Source organism: Macaca nemestrina, chromosome 9 (genome assembly GCF_043159975.1).
Source record: "Macaca nemestrina isolate mMacNem1 chromosome 9, mMacNem.hap1, whole genome shotgun sequence".
Lineage (NCBI taxonomy): Eukaryota > Metazoa > Chordata > Mammalia > Primates > Cercopithecidae > Macaca > Macaca nemestrina.
In genome coordinates, this window is record NC_092133.1 from 126,943,650 (window position 1) to 126,965,497 (window position 21,848).

Here is a 21,848-nt window from a genome sequence, read left to right on the forward strand (position 1 = left end):
TTTTATATGTTCAATGTTTATTTTGGTTCCTCTTTACTCTGCTCCAAACAAAGACATGTGGGTTGGCCTTTGCCCCCACTCTATTTGATTGAGAACTTGCCCAAAAGAGGAAGAAGAAAGATGAAAGAGGAAGAAGAAGAAGGAGAGGGAGGAGGAGAAGGAGGAGGAGAAGAGGGAGAGGAAGAAGAGGGAGAAGGAGAGAGAGAAGGAGAAGAGGGAGAAGGGGAAGGAGAAAAAAGAACTAGAAGAAGGAGAAGGAGAAAAGAGGAGAAGGAGAAGGAGGAGGAGAATGAGAAGGAGAGGGAGAAAGAGAAAAAAAGGAGAAGAAGAAAGATAAAAAGAAAAGAGTGAAGAAGAAAGAAGATCTGCTGGTGCAGAGGAGGCAGCTTTAACTTTCATTTCTTTGCTTCCTGGCTAATACCATATCCAGCTGAACTGAGCCTAAAATTTCTCTAAACCCACCTGCCCATCTGACTCTCTGTACAGATAGAGAAAACGAAAAGCTATGCCACCTGTGTCTGATTTTGTCCCTGCTCATAGCAAATCCTAAATCTCACGTGCCTGCTTCCTATCCATTTGTACTATGAGAGTTGTAGTTTCTGAGTACAAAAGGGATTAGAGGACAATGATGGGAATTGCATTCTGGTTTCTTCTAACAGCAGAAGTCCATGTGATAAATGGATGACTGTAACATGTTCAGTCATTGTGATTCTATGCCAAAGGCAGACTCAGAGGCAGGATAAGAGCCATTGATCACAGTTTCCAACATGTCCCATTAACCTTATAGTTGGTTCTAATCCCTTTTGATTCCAGCAATGTGGTGTCCATTCCTGTTTTCAGCATTATAGAAATATTAGTCCTCATCTGTTTCTTTATGCATTACTTCATCATTTGGAATCAGAGGGATGGTTTGAATCCCAGTTCTATTATTACTAGTTATTTGAACTTCAGCAAATTACATCATCTTTCTGAATTCTGGTATCTTAATCTGGAAAACAGGGATATTGTTATCTGCCTGGGAGGGTGTTGTGTTGATTGGATAAGACAGGCTGAGTGGATGATAAGCAAAGACTGACATTTTTGTCTGCTCAGTAAATGATAGCAAACTTCTTCTGGTCCAGTGAGCCGGAAGACACTTTAGACCAGAAGCCCCCAGAGAGATAAATTTGATTAATTATAGTAAATTTAAAGAGATCTTTTGTTGTGGAGTACATTCTCCTTCTGCATAATTGTTAGTGCCATAGTCTGAGTCATTATTTCTAATCTTGAGTCATTCAAATCCTTTTAAAAATGGGAATGTCAATCACTCAATCAATGAATTATTTTTCAGTTATTTCATCTAGATTTTTTTTGAACTGTGAAAACCAGGCATGCAAATTCATTTGATTTTGTAAAGCATTGGAAGAATAGTTTGCCAATTATTGTAACTATGTGAATGAATACAGTTATTATTTACTATTTTAGAGTCAATAATAATCCATTCTTAGAAATTCAAATAAGTAAAGAAATTGAAGCTTTGAATCCACAACTAACGAGGAAAGAACTATGTTTAATTGCATATGGAGATTGATTTTTCATGTTACTTTTCAAGGTATTTAAAAATATCTGCTTGCTAGGTGCTGTGGCTCACACCTGTAATCCCAGCACTTTGGGAGGCCAAGGCAGGTGGATCACCTGAAGTCAGGAGTTCAAGACCACCCTGACCAACATGGTGAAACCCTGTCTCTACTAAAAATACAAAATTAGCTGGGCGTGGTGGCGCATGCCAGTAATCTCAGCTGCTTGGGGGGCTGAGGCAGGAGAACTGCTTGAACCTGGGAAGTGGAGGATACAGTGAGCCGAGATCACACCATTGCACTCCAGCCTGGGCAACAAGAGAAAAACTCTATCTCAAAAAATAAATAAAAAAAAATTAAAGTAAATAAAGAAAAATGTCTGCTTTATTATATACATGAAATCATCAGCTTCGCTTCCAAATAACAAAGGTCCTGATGCATTGTTAAGAAAAACTGCCCATCAGTGAGCTCTGCAGACCACATTGTAAGCACGATGGCTCATCTCCTTTACACTGAGAGCACGGTTTCCACTTGCAAAGTGTGTAGCAGCTTTTAATCTATCACCACATGGCAGGAAGGCATTACTGCAATACTTTCATTCTAGTGAAATCACCCTGTGGTCACAAAATGTGCTCAGGGTAACATAGAGGCTTGTGGCACTGGGATAGAAACCTGAATTGTTAGGTTATTCATTTTGGGGCAGGGTTCCCATAGAAGGAAGTGGGTCTGGGCTGGGAATATCATCTTCTAGGAAATATGCAGTAAGATTGATTGTGTGCCTAAAGGTTAAATTCTTTTTCCAACAGGTATTCAATGGCATTAGAAGTAACTCACCGCAGCTAGAGAAACTGTGTAGTAGTGTGAATGTAAGCAATGAGATTAAATCTTCAGGAAACACAATGACAGTCATTTTTTTCACGGATGGATCCAGGCCATATGGCGGCTTTACTGCTTCCTATACCTCCAGTGAAGATGCAGGTAATGTAGGATGTTGTAAAGGCACCTCATCTTATTTTTTATTTTTTTAAATTATACTTTAGGTTGTAGGGTACATGTGCACAATGTGCAGGTTTGTTACATATGTGTACATGTGCCATGATGGTGTACTGCACCCGTTAACTCATCATTTACATTAGGTATATCTCCTAATGCTATCCCTCCCCCCTCCCCCCACCACACGACAGGCCCCAGTGTGTGATGTTCCTCGCCCTGTGTCCCAGTGTTCTCATTGTTCAATTCCCACCTATGAGTGAGAACATGCAGTGTTTGGTTTTCTGTCCTTGAGATAGTTTGCTGAGAATGATGGTTTCCAACTTTATCCATGTCCCTACAAAGGACATGAACTCATCCTTTTTTATGGCTGCATAATATTCCATGGTGTATATGTGCCACATTTTCTTAATCCAGTCTATCATTGATGGACATTTGGGTTGGTTCCAAGTCTTTGCTATTGTGAATAGAAATGCACCTCATTTTAATCAGGTGTACTGCAGATGCCCCCAGCTACTGTCAATGGCAGCAAAACCATCCATTTTCCCTCTAGTGATACTTGGAATCTTTGACATAAGACAAACACACATAAGCAGATCAAAAACGCACTGCAGACAGAAAAAAGCTTTCTGATTTCAGAAAGAAACTGCTATGGTGAATTTAAAATTTTTAATGCTGTTGGATGAGCTTCTAACACAGTTTCAGGTCATGTTACCGTGAGAGTTGATGACCTGTTCCATAGTCCCTGGTCAATTCTTTTGTGCTGAAAGAAACCATCTACCTCCTAGTGGGTAACTTAGTCTCAGAGAGGAATTAATTTTGCTGGGGACAGAACAGGCTTTATTGTTTCTAGTCATCTATCCACACACATATTTCCAGTGAAAATAAATGGGAGGTTTGATATGATATAGAATATTCCAAAATTAAGTAAGATATGGCCTCTAATTATAAATATCCTCCTATTTCCTGGATTGGTGTTTTTAAAGGTTTTAAAATGTGGAAGGGGGAGTGAATATTAAAAGAAAAACGCTGTTATTTCATTGGTACAAGAAGCATCTGTTCCTTTATTAAAAGGGGGCAAATTCATTGGCAAGTCAATGTCCTATTATCTGTTGGATTTAAGTTAATTTATTAGATCAAGTGGAGAATTGCTAATCAAGCCATTAGGACCTGCCACCATTATATTTATGTATTCCTCTAAATTAAATATTAATGAACAGTCGGGCTCAATATTTGAACCTATTGATACAGAGCCAAACCCCAACCACTTAATCTGTAGCAACAGGAAAATAGAGAAGTTGTTGACTTTTGCACATCTTTCCTTTATAAACTTGTAGAAACTTCCATAATTTGCATGCCTTTTACCCATAACCCTGACTGCATCTAGAAAAACAAATCAAAGCAGTAGTGTTGATGTTTTAGTTACTGTTCCTGTATTGTTTATCTCTTCTGTTGTGGCCTGAATCTTACTACTACTTTCTCTGTTGCCTTCTGTTTTCTTAGTGTGTGGTGGGTCTCTTCAAAATATTCCTGAAGGAAACTTTACTTCTCCTGGCTATGATGGAGTCAGGAATTACTCAAGAAACCTGAACTGCGAATGGACTCTCAGCAATCCAAATCAGGAAAATTCATCCATTTCCATTCATTTTGAAGATTTTTACCTAGAAAGTCACCAAGACTGTCAATTTGATGTCCTTGAGTTTCGAGTGGGTGAGTTCTATTTAAGAACACATTCTCCTGTTTATCTACGATATTCTTTTTATCTTTTTGTTGTTGTTGCTGCTGCTGTTGTTTTCAGACAGGAGCTGGCTCTCTTGCCCAGACTGGAGTGCAGTGGTGTGATCATAACTCACTGCAGCCTCAACCTTGCAGGCTCAGGTGATCCTCCTGCCTCAGTCTCCCAAGTGGCTTGGACTACATGTGTACATCACCACATACAACTAATTTTAAAAATTTTTTGTTTAGAGATGGGGTCTCCCTATGTTGTCCAGGCTGGTCTCAAACTCCTGGCCTCAAGTGATCCTCCTCTTTGGCCTCCCAAAGTGCTGGGGTTACAGGCATGAGCCACTATGCCTGGCCTACAATATTCTTCTTATGCTTGGAGACCACTAACAATGAAGGGAATCAAATGGCTCTAACATAGGTACACACAATCCAAAAGAACTCTGTTCAAAGCCATAATTCTGTGTGTGCCCAGCTGAGGAAAACGAACCCCAGGAACAGTGAGTGACACGGATCACTGTACAACTAGACCCTGTGTTACAGTCACTTCGTTTCCTGGCATGTGACTCTTGCTGAAGAGAAAGTCCACTACTATCAAGACTACTTTCCAAGGAGACTGGGACTTAGCATGCTCAGCATGTGTTGGCAGTTTCCTGAACTTCCAGGATTTATGAAGGGGCTGTGAAATTCTCCTGAGGCCTTAGGAGTTAAAAGAAGTTTTGCAATATACCAGATGGAGAAACACATGGAAACTATTTGGGGAAATAACCCCAAAGCAGTCATTTGTCTTGGTTTTCGTGATAGAAAAGGATTGCGGTGTACTCAATAAACCATAATTCTCTGAAGAATTTTTAAACCTCTATATTCAAGGAGGATGAATCAATTTTCTTTCTTTCCTATAGTCAAGGTATAGATTATTCATTAGGTTGCTTCCATGATTATGCTGACACTTTTTTCTCAGTAAATAAACAAGTAGATAGAGGAAGACAATAATATTGTAAATAGTATGTAATCATCCATACTGTCAAAGTTTTGCTGAGTTCTGTGTTATCCCAAATTTTAAGAAAAGGAGGTTGAAAGCAGCAGAAGCTCATCAGTTAGTTGGTGGAGAAGTCCTTGAGAAACTGAGAGGTCAATGTTAGTCACATCTGAGAACCTGAGCAACAGGATTTTCAAGAAGGAGAATTCGATAGAGCCTATGCCCACAGACCAAGGGCCTCAGCCGGAGAGTCCTCCCACCTCTCTGAGGCTGAGGAGCCTAAAAAGGCTTATGAGGGAAAGAGAAGTTGTGGTTTGAGGATGTTCTCCATGAAATTCTGATAAACCCTCACCCCCTCTACCTGGTTCAAAACTACGGGCTTGTAGTCTTAAGCAGAACAGCTGTATCTCAAATTTCAGTCAGCTAAACGCTGTCTTCTCTTTATTTGCTCAGGTTTAGTTAAAATAGTTTGCTCAGTTAAAATACTATATATCATTGATTTAGAAGGTCAGTGATGTTTATCTGACAGAATAAAAAGAAAGCAGATAAATGAGAGCCCTGCTGATGCTCTATACATGTTCATCAAACCCTTGAAAAGTAATCTTCATAAAAAATATCAGGCTCAGATCTGACAGCTCTTGGCCTGAGTGCCGAATATTGTGTCCTTTTTAGTTGATTGAATACAGTGAAGAAATCTTTCCAATTTTAGGCAATGATCACTTTATCTTGAGGATATATTTGATCACTGTTGGTATTATATTTCTTACACCCTACGAAAGGTGTGTCCAAAAGTGCTATTTTAATTCATTGTATCTCTGTTTAGATATGCCAAAATAACTATGAAAACACAAATTGGAACACAATGGTATCCACAATAGAGAGAGGTTCATTTCAAAATTGCTTTGATTTTTTGTGTTTGTTTTACCCTGTTGGAGGGACTTTCTTTGGCGGTTGACAAAGACAGAGAAACATTGTGCAATGTCTGCTACTAAATCAGAATTTAAATGTGTGTCAATTAACATCTTGAAATTTGTTCTCACCAAATTCATTGAATGTATTTCTCAAAAACTATATCAATAATGAAACTTGGTATATTATTTTGTTCAGGTGATGCTGATGGGCCCCTGATGTGGAGACTTTGTGGTCCTTCAAAGCCTACATTGCCACTGGTTATACCTTATTCTCAGGTATGGATACACTTTGTCACCAATGAACGTGTAGAACACATTGGATTCCATGCGAAGTATTCCTTTACAGGTAAGAGTTATAATTAAGATCTTGATAAAATTATTTATAAAGATTAATGATTTTTTATAAAGATTTCTTATATATTTTATTAGACATTTCTACATAGCTATTAGTTTTTTAAATATTTTCAATGAGATTTTCTACATTACATTTATTAATTGGTTGTGGCTGATATCTAGAAATGTTATAATTTGCATACATGTATCTTTAGTCCAAAGATCTGGCTGTCCTCTTATTAGTTTTAATATGTTGTCTGTAGATTCTCTTTTATCTTTCTGTGTAAACAATCATGTCTTCTGCAAATATTAGTTCTTTTTGCTTTCAGCCGTAATACTTCATTTCATTTTCTTACATCATTTTGCTAGCTAGGGCCACCATCAGAATATTGAACAGAAGGAATGATAGAGCATCTTGTTTCTGACCTGGATGTGACTATGACATTTTATTATTCAATATATTGGTTGCTCTTAAGTTTCCAATAAGTACTTTTGTTAAAGAAAATCCCTTCCATTTTTAGTGTGAAAAAGCTTTTTTTAAATGTAAATGGGCGTAAGATTTTGTCAGATAATTTTCTGCATCCATTGAGATGTTTCAACTTCTTCTCCTTTCATAAGTTAATATGACAAATTATATGAAAGATTTCTTTCTCTTGGTAAACCATCCTTGCATTTTTGGGATAAATCCTATTTCGTCATGATGTGTGTTTTATACATACAATGGATATTATTTGCTAGTGTTTTGTGTCAGATTTGCATATGTGAAATTCACAGTTTGTGCTGGAAAACCCAGCCCTACTCCTGACTGCTTCCTTTGGCTATGGGAAGTTTTCTAGTCCCTTTTCGCAAGTATGCCAGTTTGTTTAGATTCCCAACTTCATGTAAAAGTCTCAATTCCAGTCCTTCCTTCTGTGGAGACCCAGAGCCATATCTTCTCCTCCTACCTGGTCACCAAAACCTCAGAGCCCAACCCTGGGACCCACGCATGCTTTCTTTAGCCTCTCAGACTGTCACTCTTTGAGTTTCACTCCTCTCACTTGGAGTACACTTACTGCTGCCAGATTTTGGAGAGCTGCTTTTCTTTCCATTGAGTTGGCTATGAATCAAAATGTGTTTTTGTTATGGTTTTATCTAACATTCCTTTGTGTTATAACCAAATGGCTGGTTGAAAGAAGGAGTGAAATTGATTATCTATTCACTCAACCATCTTGCCGGTTGACTTGCCTTCATCACATTCAAAGAAAAGAGTCAGGTTTCAGTAAGCGGTATTATTTTTATTGAACGTCAGACCATATTATGCTTCAGAAATGTATTTGTTTTTTAATTTTCAATTTTTTATGCTAATACTGTATGGAATTTTGTTATTCCTAAACTTCTACCCAAATTTACTTTTCTTCTATTTAATTTCATTTATTTTATACATATATGCACACATATATATACATAAAATATACATATACAAAAAATATACAAAATATATATACGTGTGTGGTGTGTGTGTGTGTGTGTGTGTGTGTGTACGTGTATGGTTTCTTTCTTTTGAGATCGAGTCTTGTTCTGTCGCCCTGATGGGAGTGCAATGGCATGATCTCGGCTCACTACAGCCTCCACCTTCTGGTTTAAGCGATTCTCCTGCCTCAGCCTCCTGAATACCTGGGACTACAGGCAGATGCCACCATGCCCAGCTAATTTTTGTATTTTTAGTTGAGATGGGGTTTCACCATGTTGGCCAGGCTGGTCTTGAGCTCCTGACCTCAGGTGATTTGCCCACTTCAGCCTCCCAAAGTGCTGGTATTATAGGCATGAGCCACCATGCCTGGCCTGATTATGTTTCTAATCACAATATCTGATGGCTATGATTACCACTTACTTTGGCTTTACAGGTTCTTGTTTTTACTTCTGTGTGATTGAGAGGGTTACGAATCTCATTTCAGATTGTGGCGGAATACAGATAGGCGAGAGTGGAGTGATCACAAGCCCCAACTATCCAAATGCTTATGACAGCCTGACCCACTGCTCTTGGCTGTTGGAGGCCCCACAGGGGCACACCATCACTGTGAGTGCTAATGACTGGGTGAAATGCTTCTGAGACCATAGAACCACAATAGCCTGTCGTGCATGGAAATGGAGCTCTTTTAGTAAGCAAGTGATTAGAGAAGGCTTTGATTCTACAATGAGATCACTGTTTTTCCCTAACATTCTCTCACTAGAGCACCTACGTTGGCATCTATAATTAATGAAGAGTGAAATCTCTTTTTTAAGCATAGGGAAAGATATACATAGAAGATAATTCTACATCTTAGAGAGAAGTGTATTCATTTTCTTAATATGAGTTGCCATCCCAAACTAGGGAAATGTCTTTTCTCAAGTTTTCTGAGAGAACCTTCAATAAGGAAAGTGAGTAGAGGGGAAGGGAGAATTAAATAAGAGACAAAAATACAAAATTATAAAAATTAAAAGAAAATAAAAGGATTTGTAAGGGCCTTATCTACATCAAGGTTGATAAAAGCTCACTGAAAGCTCATTTCTTTTTTCTCCTGCAGCTCACATTTAGTGACTTTGATATTGAACCCCATACCACTTGTGCTTGGGACTCCGTCACTGTGAGGAATGGTGGGTCCCCTGAATCACCCATCATAGGACAATACTGTGGAAATTCAAACCCTAGGACAATACAGTCAGGTTCCAATCAGCTGGTCGTGACTTTTAACTCAGACCATTCATTGCAAGGTGGTGGATTTTATGCTACGTGGAACACACAAACTTTAGGTAAAAGAAACATTTGCTGCATTTGATTTTTTTTTAGTGATGTGTATTATGAACTCATGTACATTTTGTACCTACTTTACATCAGACTTAATTCTAAATATTTGCACATGTCATGTCATGTAGCAACCCTGGTGGGATAACACAATGTCAATACCTGGCGTCTCTATTTTGCATAGGCAGAGACTGAGGAAGCATGGGTTCATCATTTCCCCAGATACATAGCTGATAATTGGTAGTCAGGATTTGAATAAAGGCAGTTGAGTCCAGAAACTTTGATCTCAACACTTCCTGATGCTGCCTTCGTCAGCAAAAGGGTATGGCACAACCGCGAATCTCAAGTAATAGAAAGATGAGTTGGAATCCCAAGTGCTTGATATTATCTGGAGCCTAGAAGCAGAACGCTGAGTGGTGGTGAGCTGAGGGCCGGAAAATAAGTCCACAACATAAAGAGCCTTGGTTTATATGTTATCCCTTGAACAATGGGAAACTATTGAAGAGTTTTGAAAAGCAAGGTGACAAGATGAGATTCGTAATTTAGAACAAATTCTATAGTGAATGGGTACTGAGTCAAAATATGACAGATTTCATTCTAGAAGAATAGTTTTTGTGCATAGAAAGTATAAACATTGTGAAAATTCTTAGAAAATACAAGGACTTGTATCAGATACTTTATTACGGGTTCCCGGAAATCTTGAATATCACACAAGACAATTCTTTCTGATAGAGTCACAGTTATTATGAAGCTCTTTGTAGACTGAGTCAGACTTTCCCTCATTAACAACCACTGGCTGTTGCTGAAGTCAGAAGGGAGTTTTAGGTGAATCCCTGATTTCCAAGGGTTTCACAGCAAAAGATTCAGAGAATACCTCTTTAACTTCATTTTGTTTTGAGTTCATATTTTTCTTTGCCATCTCTTAAGTACATGTGTTAAAAGTATGAAAATTCTAGATTTTTCTTCATTTGAATCCACATAATTAATTTTGATCCATCAGTCAGTTTCAATATGAATGAGCCAGATTGGTTAATAAAATAATTTTCCCCAATTCAAAATCACTTTCTCTAGTTAGAGTTAGAGTAAAGTTGCAAATGGACTGTAGGGTAATATTCTCATGTGTTAATGGTAATAAAATACAAAACTGCATTGCCAGGTTACATATACTGCATAGCCTCAAAGAGAATAAAAATACAGCTCTTGTTTGAAGACAGGATGGAAATGTATCCTCTTTATGGCAAGGATTAGTGTTCTCGGTTGAGTTTAATATCATTGTAACACAACTGTAACAACTGAAATTTTCTCTCAATTTAACTCACCTTTCCATTTATGGAGAGAGCTTGCTGTGCACCTGACTGGAAGATGATCACTTGTAAAAAATGATGAACTGAAATCTCACATTTAGAAATGTTCCTTCTGTAGAAGTCTTGAGTTTCCAAAATTACATTCCTTGCAGATTGATGGCTTTTTACATGGCAATATTTCAGGTTGTGGTGGAATATTTCATTCCGATAATGGTACAATCAGATCCCCTCACTGGCCTCAGAATTTTCCTGAAAACAGCAGATGTTCCTGGACAGTCATTACTCACAAAAGTAAACACTTGGAGCTCAGCTTTGACAACAACTTCCTAATCCCCAGCAGTGATGGACAATGTCAGAATAGCTTCGTGAAGGTTAGTACACTTGTTCATTTAATTGGAGCCAAGTTGGTTTGGTGAACATTAGTGTTTAAGCTAGAAATGATTCATTGTCTCTCAAAGTAAGAACATTTTGCTGCCTGGATTCCTTGGATGAAAAATGAGAAAGTGAGAAACGTCAACTGTTAGGAGTTAACGTTTCTTTTCTTTCTTATTTTCCAATAGATCCTAAAGGGAAAATGCCCTTTATAACGTAGGGTACTGCCACAGGCAAAATTTAAAGCATGCCACAAAAATTATGAAATGTTGAAGAAGCAGCTAATGCCAGCCTTCACCTTGGGCCTTAAGAGCCCACAGGCTGAAAAAACCATCAGAAACCCGTGTAAAAATGATGGGAATGGGGCATCAGGAGAGCAAGGCTCTTTCGAAATCTAAAGTTATAAATACTGCTCGTGTGGCAGTGGCTTGTCGCTTTCCACTGACTTGTGACTATGATGACTGTCTTAGAAATTCTTTTCATTTGTTCTATTTTGCATCTTCCAAGTTATATCTCTAAAAGGCTGTGCCCCTCCATTCATGTCTCTCATACCTACCACCTGCATGTTCTTCTCTGAGCTACTTAAACAATTGGCCTTTAAGTTATTCAACTGTAAAATGAAGAGCATGATTCCTTCTTTAGTAGGGCTATTTTAAGCATTGGAGGTAGTACGATGTAATAACATAAGTAGTGCTAAGTACTTGGAATATAAAATCACTTAATGAGTCAAAGTGGCTTTTATTGTCAGTGTTATTACTTCATATCAGCTCTCAAATGATGATGTATATCTCATTGACCCATGCTTACTGTTTAAATGGAAATCTCATATGTATATAACATATGTATATAATAAAATACATTTAATATGTACTTTTCTTAATTGCTTTTTCCATGAACTAAATGAACTCTCTTCTCATGAAATGAATCAATATCAAGTATTCAGACTTAAGTAAAACTTTCAAGTTCTCCAGTTGTAAAACTGGAATATGGAAGATGACCTAGGCTCATTCGTCCTCTGGATGGAATGGGGGTCCCTCTGACAACATCGGGCAAGCCCAGTGCTGCTGGCGAGTGGGATGGATTAGGAACACTGCCAAAAATAAGTTGCCATATGGGAATCACTTGTCTTCTCCTAACGGGCCTAAGATGCTTGTTTCTGCCAAGCATCTGTGTGGGTGGGAGGAACCAGTAAAGGGACCCAGCTTCAGCAAGCAGCCCCTGCAGAAAGCCACTTAACACCTGTAAACCTGAGATTCTCTTCACCCACCCAGAGACACCAGGGCAGGTGGGGCTGCAGTCACAGAAAGGGGCCCAGTCTGGGAAGCCTCTTTGTCCCCACAGGCCAGACATGCTCCTCTTCCACCCAGAGACATTGAGGTACCCAGGGGGCATTAGTAGGGGAAAATTACTATACCCTTTGCCTCCAACTGAGAAACACACAGAGCCCCTCAGGTAGCACCAGCAAAAGCTAGTGAGAGCCCTAGTAGCACCATGTAAACCAAGCAGACCAAAATTCCACCACAGAATATGTAAGGCCACGTGGTAAACATAAACAGGGTGACAGCCTGCTAAAATAAAAGATTTGAATAGGACCTAAAGTCTCCTAACATAATAAATAACATGTCCAGGATACAATCAGAAAGAATACATTGTATCAGGAATCAAGAACATCACAACTTGAAAGAGAAAAGAATCAAGTGATGTCAACAGTGAGATAAATCAGATGTTGAAATATATGACAAGGATGTTGAAGTAGCTTCCATAAACATGCTTCAACAATCACTGACAAGTTCTTTTGAAACAAATAGAAAATATCAGCAAAGAAATAGTGGTTGCAATAAAGAACCAAATAGCAATTATAGAACTGAAAAATACAATAACATACATAAAGAATATGCTGAATAGGCTCAAGAGTAGCATGGAGATGACAGAGAATAGAATCAGTGAACCTGAGGATAGAACAATAGAATTCACCCAATCTGCACAACAAAGAGAAAATAGACTGAAAAAACAAACAAACTAGATCAATGCAGACTTAGGGACTCATGGACAATAACAAAAGATTCAACATTCTCTCGAAGGGAGAGGAGAGAGTGTAGCTGAAAGAACAGTCAAAGAACTAGTGGCTGTAAACTTTCCCAAATTTGGCAAAAGAAACACACCTATAGGTTCAAGAAGCTGAGTGAAGCTAAACCAAGATAAACACAAAGGAATTTAAGTTCAGACCTATCTTAATTAAACTGCTGGACACTGAAGGTAAACAAAAAGTCTTGAAAGCAGTCAGAGAGGACTGGAACATTACCTAGAGAGGAAGACCAGTTAGAATAAAAGCAGATTTCTCATCTGAAACCATGGAGGCCATGAGGAATTGACACTATATTCTTCAAGTGCTGAAACAAAGAAATTGTCAACCTCATTTTATATCTGGAAAACTATCTTTCAGGAGTAAAGAGGAAATAAAAGCTTCTCATATGAAGGACAACTAAACAAAATTATTACTAGGAGACCTGCCATTAAAGATGGGCAAACAGAATTTCTTCAAACAAAAATGAAATTATTAAAGAATCTTGGAGCATGAGAAAACAAAAAGGAATGTGGAAAAAGAAAAATATGTATACATACAATAGAATATCCTTTTCCTCATAAAGCTTGTGAATCATATTTAATAAAACAAGAAATTATAATGCCCTCTGATACTCAATATAATGATATGGAAAAGTTGAAAGGGGATCTAAATGGAAATCACATTTCCACAAGTGGTCGGAGGTGGATGCTGGTAGATTACTATAATCACGTAGGCATATTGTCACACCCAGAACAACCACTACCAAAACTGTATGAAGAGTTGTACAGAAAAATGCTAATATCAATCAAAATGGAATCCCCAAGAAGTCAAGAAAAGAGAAATAGAGGACCAAAAAGCAGATAAAGTAAATAAAAAACATATAATAAAATGTAGACATAGAATTTATATATATATATATAAATATATATATATATATCAGCATTTTAATTGTAAATAGTTTAGTTAGACCAATCACAATACAGGTTACCAATCCAAAACATGACCTAAGTGATAATAAACTGATTTCAAATTCAACCACATAGGTACATGAAAAGTAAAAGGATGGAAAAGGATGCCATGCAAAGGTTAACCAAAAAAAGCAGGAGTGGATATATTTATATCTGATGAAGTAGACTTTAGAGTATAGAAAATTACAACAGAAAAAGAGGAATCTTACATAATGATAAAAGGATCAATCCGCCAGGAAGACATAATGATCCTAAATGTGTATGCACCAAACAACAGAGGCACAAAATACATAAAGCAATAACCGATAGAGCTAAGAAGGGAAGTAGACAAATCTTCAGTTATAGCTGAGGACTTCAACACTCTCCTCTGAGTAACTGATAAACGACTAGACAAATAATTGACAAGGATATAGAAGAACTCTACAAAACCATCAATCAATAGGATCTGATTGACATATGTGTGTATGTGTGTGTGTGTGTGTATAAAATACACCACACAGCAACATCAGAATACACAATTTTTAGGAACTCTTGTAACATTCCAAGGTAGATCATATCCTGAGACATCAAAAAACCTCAACCAAGTCAAGGAATTGAAATACAGAGTGTGTTCTTTGACTATATTAAAACTGAACTAAAAAAAAAAAAAACAGTAACAGAAAGAATATCTTGTTAAGCACTGAGCTGAGCTGGAGAGAAGTGAACTGCCAAGTGCTGGAGTAGCTAATTAAAACAACAGGCCAAAATGTAAGTAACAGTCATGTCTTTCATCATTTTCTGCTGTGGTATAAGAGGCCAAACAGGAGAAAGCTCTGTCTCCCTTAATCGTCCATTCTTTCCCATGGGAATGCCTGGTAAGGGTCAGGTGGATCAGTGTAGATGTAGAAATGGTCTCATTGCCAAGTAAGCCCCAAACAAATGTGTGCAGGATCTGGGTGCTAAAAATAATGAAATGCTGGCATAGACCTAAATGAAAGAGACAATTATAGTTATGAATTGGAAGACTCAACATAGTAAAGACGTCCCTTCTCCTCAAAATGATGGATAGGTTTAATGCAATTCCTATCAAAATTTCTCCAAAGTCTTTTGTAGACATAGACAACTTTTTCCACAACTTATATGGAAGGCACAGACCCTTCAATGGCTAAAAGAATCGTGGAAAAGAAGAATAAAATGGGAGGAAGAACTCTACCTTACTATTTACCTAGGCTTACTTATCTTAGTTACAGTAATCAAGACAATATGGTATTGGCTGAAAACCCAGATGAAAATAGAGAACCTAGAAATACACTTACACAAACATGCTCAACTGATTTTTGACAGGTGCAAAAACATTCCAATGTAGGGAGAATAGTCTTTTCAACAAATGGTACTACAGCAATTGAACATCCACAGGCAAAAAATATGAATCTCAACCTAAACCTCACATTTTGTAGAAAACCTCACTCAAAATAGATGATAGACTGAAAAGTAAAATATAAAAGTTTCAGAGAAAAAAAATAGTAGATGTCTTCAGGACCTGGAGATAGGTAAAGAGGTCTTAGATGAAACAGCAAAAGAATGATTCGTAAGAGAAAAGAAAATGATGAATTTTACCTCATTTAAATTATGCCATGTGAAATATTTTCATCCAGTCTGTAGCCGGTCTGTTCATTTTCTTCACATAGGCAATGTACTACTATGTAGAATATATAAAGAACTCTCAAACTCAAGAGTAAAATACAAACAATCCTATTAGAATATGGGCAAAAGACATGGACAGATATTCCACCAAAGAGATTATACAGATGATAAATACCAGAAAAGATATTCAACATCATTAACTTCTGGAGAAGTATGAATTAAAACCACATTGAGCTATCACTACACACCTATTGGAAGATCAATATTTACCAATTGCATAATGTTTACCAATTGCACTCTGGGCATTTATCCCAGAGAAATGAAAACTATGTTTACACAAAAACTTGTGTATGAGTCTATATAAATAGCACCTTTATTTGTAATAGTTGAAACCAGCACTAAGGCTTTCAACAGGTGAATGGTTAAACAAATTATGGTACTTGCTTACCATGGAATGTAATTCCTGAATAAAAACAAACTATTCATAGATTAACAATTTGGACAAATCACCAGGGGATTATGGAAAGTGAAAAAAGGCAATCTCCAAAGGTTACATACTCTGCTGTTCCGTTTATATAATATTTTGAAATGATAGTATTTTAGAAATGGAAAACACAGAGGCAGAGGTTAGAGGGAAGAAAATGTAGGAGTAAATTGTGTGTGGTTATAAATAACAAGAGCAACTTAAGGGTTCTTGTGGTGTTGGAATTTCAGTATCTTGAATGCAGTTGTGTGCAACTTGTATATAACTTAATACACACACACACACACACGAGTTCAAGTAAAACTAGGAAATTGAGTAAGATTGGTGAGTTTTATCAATGCCAGTAACCTAGTTGTGATAGTATACTACAGTTTTGCAAGATGTCAGTGTTTGGGGAGCTCAGAAATGTGTACAAGGAATTTCTGTGTGTTATATCTTACAAATGTATGTGAATCTGCAATTATGTCAGTAAACATTTGTTTAAAAAAATACTTGAATGATAAAATATAACCTACAACCTGACTGAATTGTATAGAACACTAAGAAAAATCAGGAAGTTTTTGACGTGATGACAATTAAGTAACATTTTGTAGGTTCAATATAGTTTTGATGAGTCCTCTGTCATATGGCCAGTGAAATGAGTTCTTGATAGGCAAGGCAGAAATGAATGTTGAATAACTCTTTACCATCATTGTCAACATTATCATCATTATTATTAAACTTACGTTCCTGGGCCAAAAGGTAGAGATGTCAGATCTATAATTAATGACTTCAGAAAAGTATAAGCACTTAAGCATTCTTGGATTCCTTCATTAAAGAACTTGAGGTTCTTTATTAAGTTTCAGCCCTTCTTACTTTGCCTGTTTAGTAATGTTTGTAAAAATATAGTATATGGCCCAGGCATGGTGGCTGATGCCTGTAACCCCAGCACTTTGGGAGACCAAGGCAGGCAGATCACTTGAGTCCAGGAGTTTGAGACCAGCCTGGGCAACATGGTACAACCCCATCTCTACAAAAAAATTAAAAAACTAGCCAGGCATGGTTGCATGCACCTGTAGTCCCAGTTACTTGGGAGGCTGAGGTGGGAAGATCACCTGAGCCCAGAAGGTCGAGGCTGCAGTGAGCTGTGATCGTGCCACTGCACTTCAGCCTGAGTGAGGAAAAAAAAAAAAATATATATATATATATATATATATATATATATATATACAGATTATCTCTTAAAAATTATGTTTATAATTTTATGAAATGTGGATAAAAAACTGCCATATACTGTTTCCTTGGATAGTTGATTAGGGGGAAATCTAATTAGAGGTCATTAAGTAAAATTGAGGATGTGCATTTTTTTCCTGACATTTTTATTGATCTTAGGCATTTGGCAGAATATCTGCACTTTTGTTCTCAGTAGGTCCAGCGCCAGGCACCTCCTTTATCTAATAAATGGCTAATATAATTTGTCTTCAGTAGGATGACTAACAGCTGGATACCCAGTGCTTAAAAATCAATTGAAATGGTATGGCTTTAAGGAGCTGAGAATTATTAAACCAATGCTATGAATCAGTGCTATTTCACATCTCTTCCTATGGACTGATTTCCCAGTAGAAATGTTTTGAATGACTTGATGTTTAATAAAGTAATAGCTCTGGGTGAGGCATATCCTTGAAAAAAGATGTATTTGGAATGAGTAATTCTGTATCATTCCAATCGAAGAAAATGTTGAATAATCAAGTAAGATTAATACACATTCAATTACATCCTTGATTGAGATAATTCTCTGTTGGGAGAGAGGTTGTCCTGTGCACTATAGGATGCTTAGCGATAGTCCTGGCTCCGCCCACTAGATTCTACCCACCACACCATAGAAAAATGCCTCCAAACCTTGCCAGAGGTCCCAAAATTGCTCCTAGTTGAGACCTCTGAACTAGGACGAGCTTCTCTGGTTAATATGTTTAATGTTTCTTTCCCCCAAGTTATGTATATTCATGTGACTCAATATTGTAGATACCATGACCGTCCACCTGAACTAGGGCAAAACCTACCTGATTGTTTTCCGGCATCCTTTCTGACTCCTGTTTTCCGAATTGTAATGTTTTCAAAAAACCACGCTTCCTGGTGGCTCCTTGCTGTATTCAGAACAGTGGCCCGAGTCTCTAACATGCCCTGCAGCCCCCTCTGCAGCCTTCCTCACCGCTTCCCCCTTGGTTTTCTCTCTGTTCTCTGAACTAGCCGTGGCCCTTCCTGACATCGGGGTTCCCTCGGGGCAGGCTCACCTCCCCCAGTTAGGTAAAGCCACCAATTGGATATGCTCAACAGCTTCACCGTAATGCCTTGTTTATAGCTGGAATTTTGCATGTAAATTTATGGTTCTGTGGTTAATGTCTCTGTTTTTCCCTGGACTGATAGGAATTGGTTTGATTTGGAATTTTGGTGCTCACCATGTATTTCCCAGCAACTGGTTTTTTGCATGAGTATACACATTCGGTCATTCGAGGCAGCCAGACCAATTAAGTGACAGCCCAGGTCTACTTGGGAGTTGCCAACCCAATCTTTGGTGAATAGCACACACTGACTGGATGTCAGCCTTTCATCGAAATGGGCCTTACAATTCCACACAGCCAAGAAGTGCTCTGATTTATTCCAGTTCATGCTGATTATACGTGTACTTGGAATTCATGCCCACTTTCTTCATGCACCACAATGTGCCTCTTGCTTGGTGGCATTGTCCAGCTGCGACTACAATTTGCTATCTTCCCAGGAGCAGCACTGAGTTCCACCCGGCTGCTCCATCTCCCTCAGCACCCGGGAAGCTCGGCTAGGTCAGGGCAACTAGAAGTTAGGAGGAAACCAGTGATCCAGGAAGCTGGATTTTTAAAAAATCACCACCCAGCTATGCAAAAAGGAACGCCATCGCCTTAGAGAAGTCAAGAACGGGACATGCTATTTTAAAAGCAACTTAAAAAAAATTATTCTCAAAAGAAAATACTGCAGATTTTTCCGTGTTTTGTTTACTGTTATGCTTAGTTCTGTATACGTGTGAGTGCCATTATTTTGAAACCTAAGTGCATTAAAATATTGATGGGAAACCCTCAAGCATTAAAGTTCTGTGTACGTCCCTGCTAGGTGTGGGCAGGCCCTGAGGAGGTCGACAAAGCCCTGCTAGCCACCGGCTGTGGGAACGTGGCTCCGGGTCCCATCATCACACCGAGTAACACATTCACTGCCGTCTTCCAGTCTCAGGAGACGCCAGCTCAGGGCTTCTCTGCGTCCTTTGTTAGCCGTAAGTAACCCTAAGAACCAAACCCAGAGGGCTTTGAGGGGGTGTGGTTGTCGCAGGCCGGCAGGGTTGGCTAAACCTGGGGGTCTAGGGGACGAACATGGGGGTCTACGGGGAGGATGAGTCACCGAATCCTGAGAAGACACCTCTCTTCCAAATATCAGTGAGAACAGAACCGAATTGAGAAGTGATATAAAAGCCATGAGAGGCACTAGCCAACGTCTAGAAATAAGCCTGGCACCCAGAGTGGGCTGATATTGGGCAGAAGCACAGGTGGCTAGTTAGTTAGCAAACAACCAAATGTGGCTGGCCTGTGACACCTTGACTGCAAAATCCCCTGGGGGGCTTGAAACACATGCAGATTCCTGAGCCTCACCCCAGGCCTGTCTGAATTCAGAATTTCCATAAGCAATGTCTTGCATGTTTTTTTTTGTTTGCTTTTTTTTTTTTTTTTTTTTTTTTTGTGATGGAGTCTCCTCTGTCACGAGGCTGCAGTGCAGTGGTGCAATCTTGGCTCACCGCAACCTCTAGCTCCTGGGTTCAAGCAACTCTCCTGCCTTAGCCTCCCGAGTAGCTGGGACTACAGGCTCGCACCACCATGCCCAGCTAATTTTTTTTTTTTTTTTTTTTTTGTATTTTTAGTAGAAACGGGGTTTCACCATGTTGGCCAGGATGGTCTCAATTTCTTGACCTCGTGAACTGCCCTCCTCGGCCTCCCAAAGTGCTGGCATGAGCCACCGTTCCCGGCCGGTCTTGCATGTTTTAACTGTCATCCAGAGGGTTTTCATGCTCAGTCAACTTTGGGAGCCAGTTTCTTTGGGACTGTTCCTTCCTAATTTTGGTTGGGAAGGATGGATCTACTTTTCTAGCTACTGTACACTATTAGATTTGTGGGAAATGTAGCAGTTTTCAAATCAGAGAAGCAAGGGTGTGTGTCTGTTGGCTGAGTTAAATCAAGTGTAGCTGACTCGTAGCAAACCACTGTTGGGGAAAAGTTTGAGGAAAGGAATTAGAGGAAATAATACAATAGACAGGTGTTTCAGACTGAATCAGAGAGTGCTGGAAAGGAAGTACTGAAAGACAACCCCAGACTAAATCTTAGGTCTGCAGGTGGTCCACTGTGTAAGTGTACATGTGTGTACTTGTGTGTGTTTTAATGTCAATTTAAAAGAATACAGATATTTTCATGCTTGATAGATCAGAGAGTGAAGTGGATTAACTAGTCAATGGTTATATGAAAACAAATCATTTTAGTGCTGAAAAGATATTTCTTTTTGTTTCGAAAACCAGGGATGCATGTAAGAATTTGATAAGAGTTGAGATTAATAAATCCAGCTAGTTTTAAAAAGCAACCATTGTTTTGGCTAGATTACAATGGTAATGAAAAGAGCAGTTTTCTAATAATAAGACATTTTAAAAACATTAATTGTGTAAAGTACTAATCAAGTGCAAATCATTTTTTATCAGTTTTATTTCTTTATCTACATGAACCATATTCGATCTTTGCTCATTTATCCTTTCTTAATACCTTGATATTAAGGCAGTTGCAGTAGATTTGTGGTACTATTTCTAAGACTCAGCCCATAAAACTCTGCAGCATTTTCTAAAAATATATAATATTCTTATTATGCACATGTGTGTGTTTTTAAATCAGAGCTTTATTCTCTTCATTCTTGCTTCTTCCTTTTGGAAAATCTCAGGGAACGATGTCTCTAGAGAATTTAGGAACATGCATCTTTCCTTCACTGACAAAATAGATACATGAAAAAAAAAAAAGGTCTGATGATGATGTTTTGTTCCCACATAGGATGCGGAAGTAATTTCACTGGCCCTTCAGGTTACATCATTTCTCCAAATTACCCAAAACAATATGACAACAACATGAATTGCATCTATGTCATCGAGGCTAATCCTCCGTCAGTGGTCCTCTTGACTTTTGTGTCTTTCCACTTAGAAGGTAAGTTTATTCTTTTAAAAAAATTATGTTTAATTGACGAACAAAAATTTTATATTTATGGCATACAACATGTTTTGACATATGTACATGTTGTGGAGTGGCTAAATCCAGTTAATGAGCATGTCTACTCACTCATTTACCACTTTTTGTGGTGAGAGCATTTAAAATCTCTTTTAGCAGTTTTTAAGTATTCGGCAAGTACTTAAGTATTTCAGGTATTCAACCTTGTTATTAGCTATCAGCACCATGTTGTACAGTAGATCTCCTGAACTTATTCCTCCTGGCTGAAATTTTGTATCTTGTGACCAGCATATCCTAAATCTCCACTCCCACATACCTTCCCAACCTCTGGTAACCACCATTCTACTCTCTGCTTCTATGAGTTCCACGTTTTTAGATTCCTCATGCTAGTGAGATCATGTAATATTTGCCTTTCTGTGTGTAGCTTGTTTCACTTAGCACAATGTCCCCCAGGTTCATCCATGTTGTCACAAATGACAAGATTTCTTTCTTTTTTAAGGCCAAAGAGTATTCCATTGTGCATATCTA

At 38.3% G+C, this 21,848-nt stretch overlaps 1 protein-coding gene across 1 annotated transcript in view; it reads left to right on the top strand.

Moving 5' to 3' along the window:
- Nucleotides 1-21,848, top strand: part of LOC105488215 (cubilin) — a 313,890-nt gene that overhangs the window by 230,147 nt on the left and 61,895 nt on the right. Inside the window, exons 49-56 of the mRNA XM_024794869.2 lie at nucleotides 2,363-2,534; nucleotides 4,050-4,256; nucleotides 6,355-6,504; nucleotides 8,426-8,547; nucleotides 9,035-9,260; nucleotides 10,740-10,927; nucleotides 19,189-19,345; nucleotides 21,150-21,299. Of these exons, the coding sequence (XP_024650637.2) occupies nucleotides 2,363-2,534; nucleotides 4,050-4,256; nucleotides 6,355-6,504; nucleotides 8,426-8,547; nucleotides 9,035-9,260; nucleotides 10,740-10,927; nucleotides 19,189-19,345; nucleotides 21,150-21,299 (1,372 nt within the window). The remainder of the gene's footprint in view (nucleotides 1-2,362; nucleotides 2,535-4,049; nucleotides 4,257-6,354; nucleotides 6,505-8,425; nucleotides 8,548-9,034; nucleotides 9,261-10,739; nucleotides 10,928-19,188; nucleotides 19,346-21,149; nucleotides 21,300-21,848) is intronic.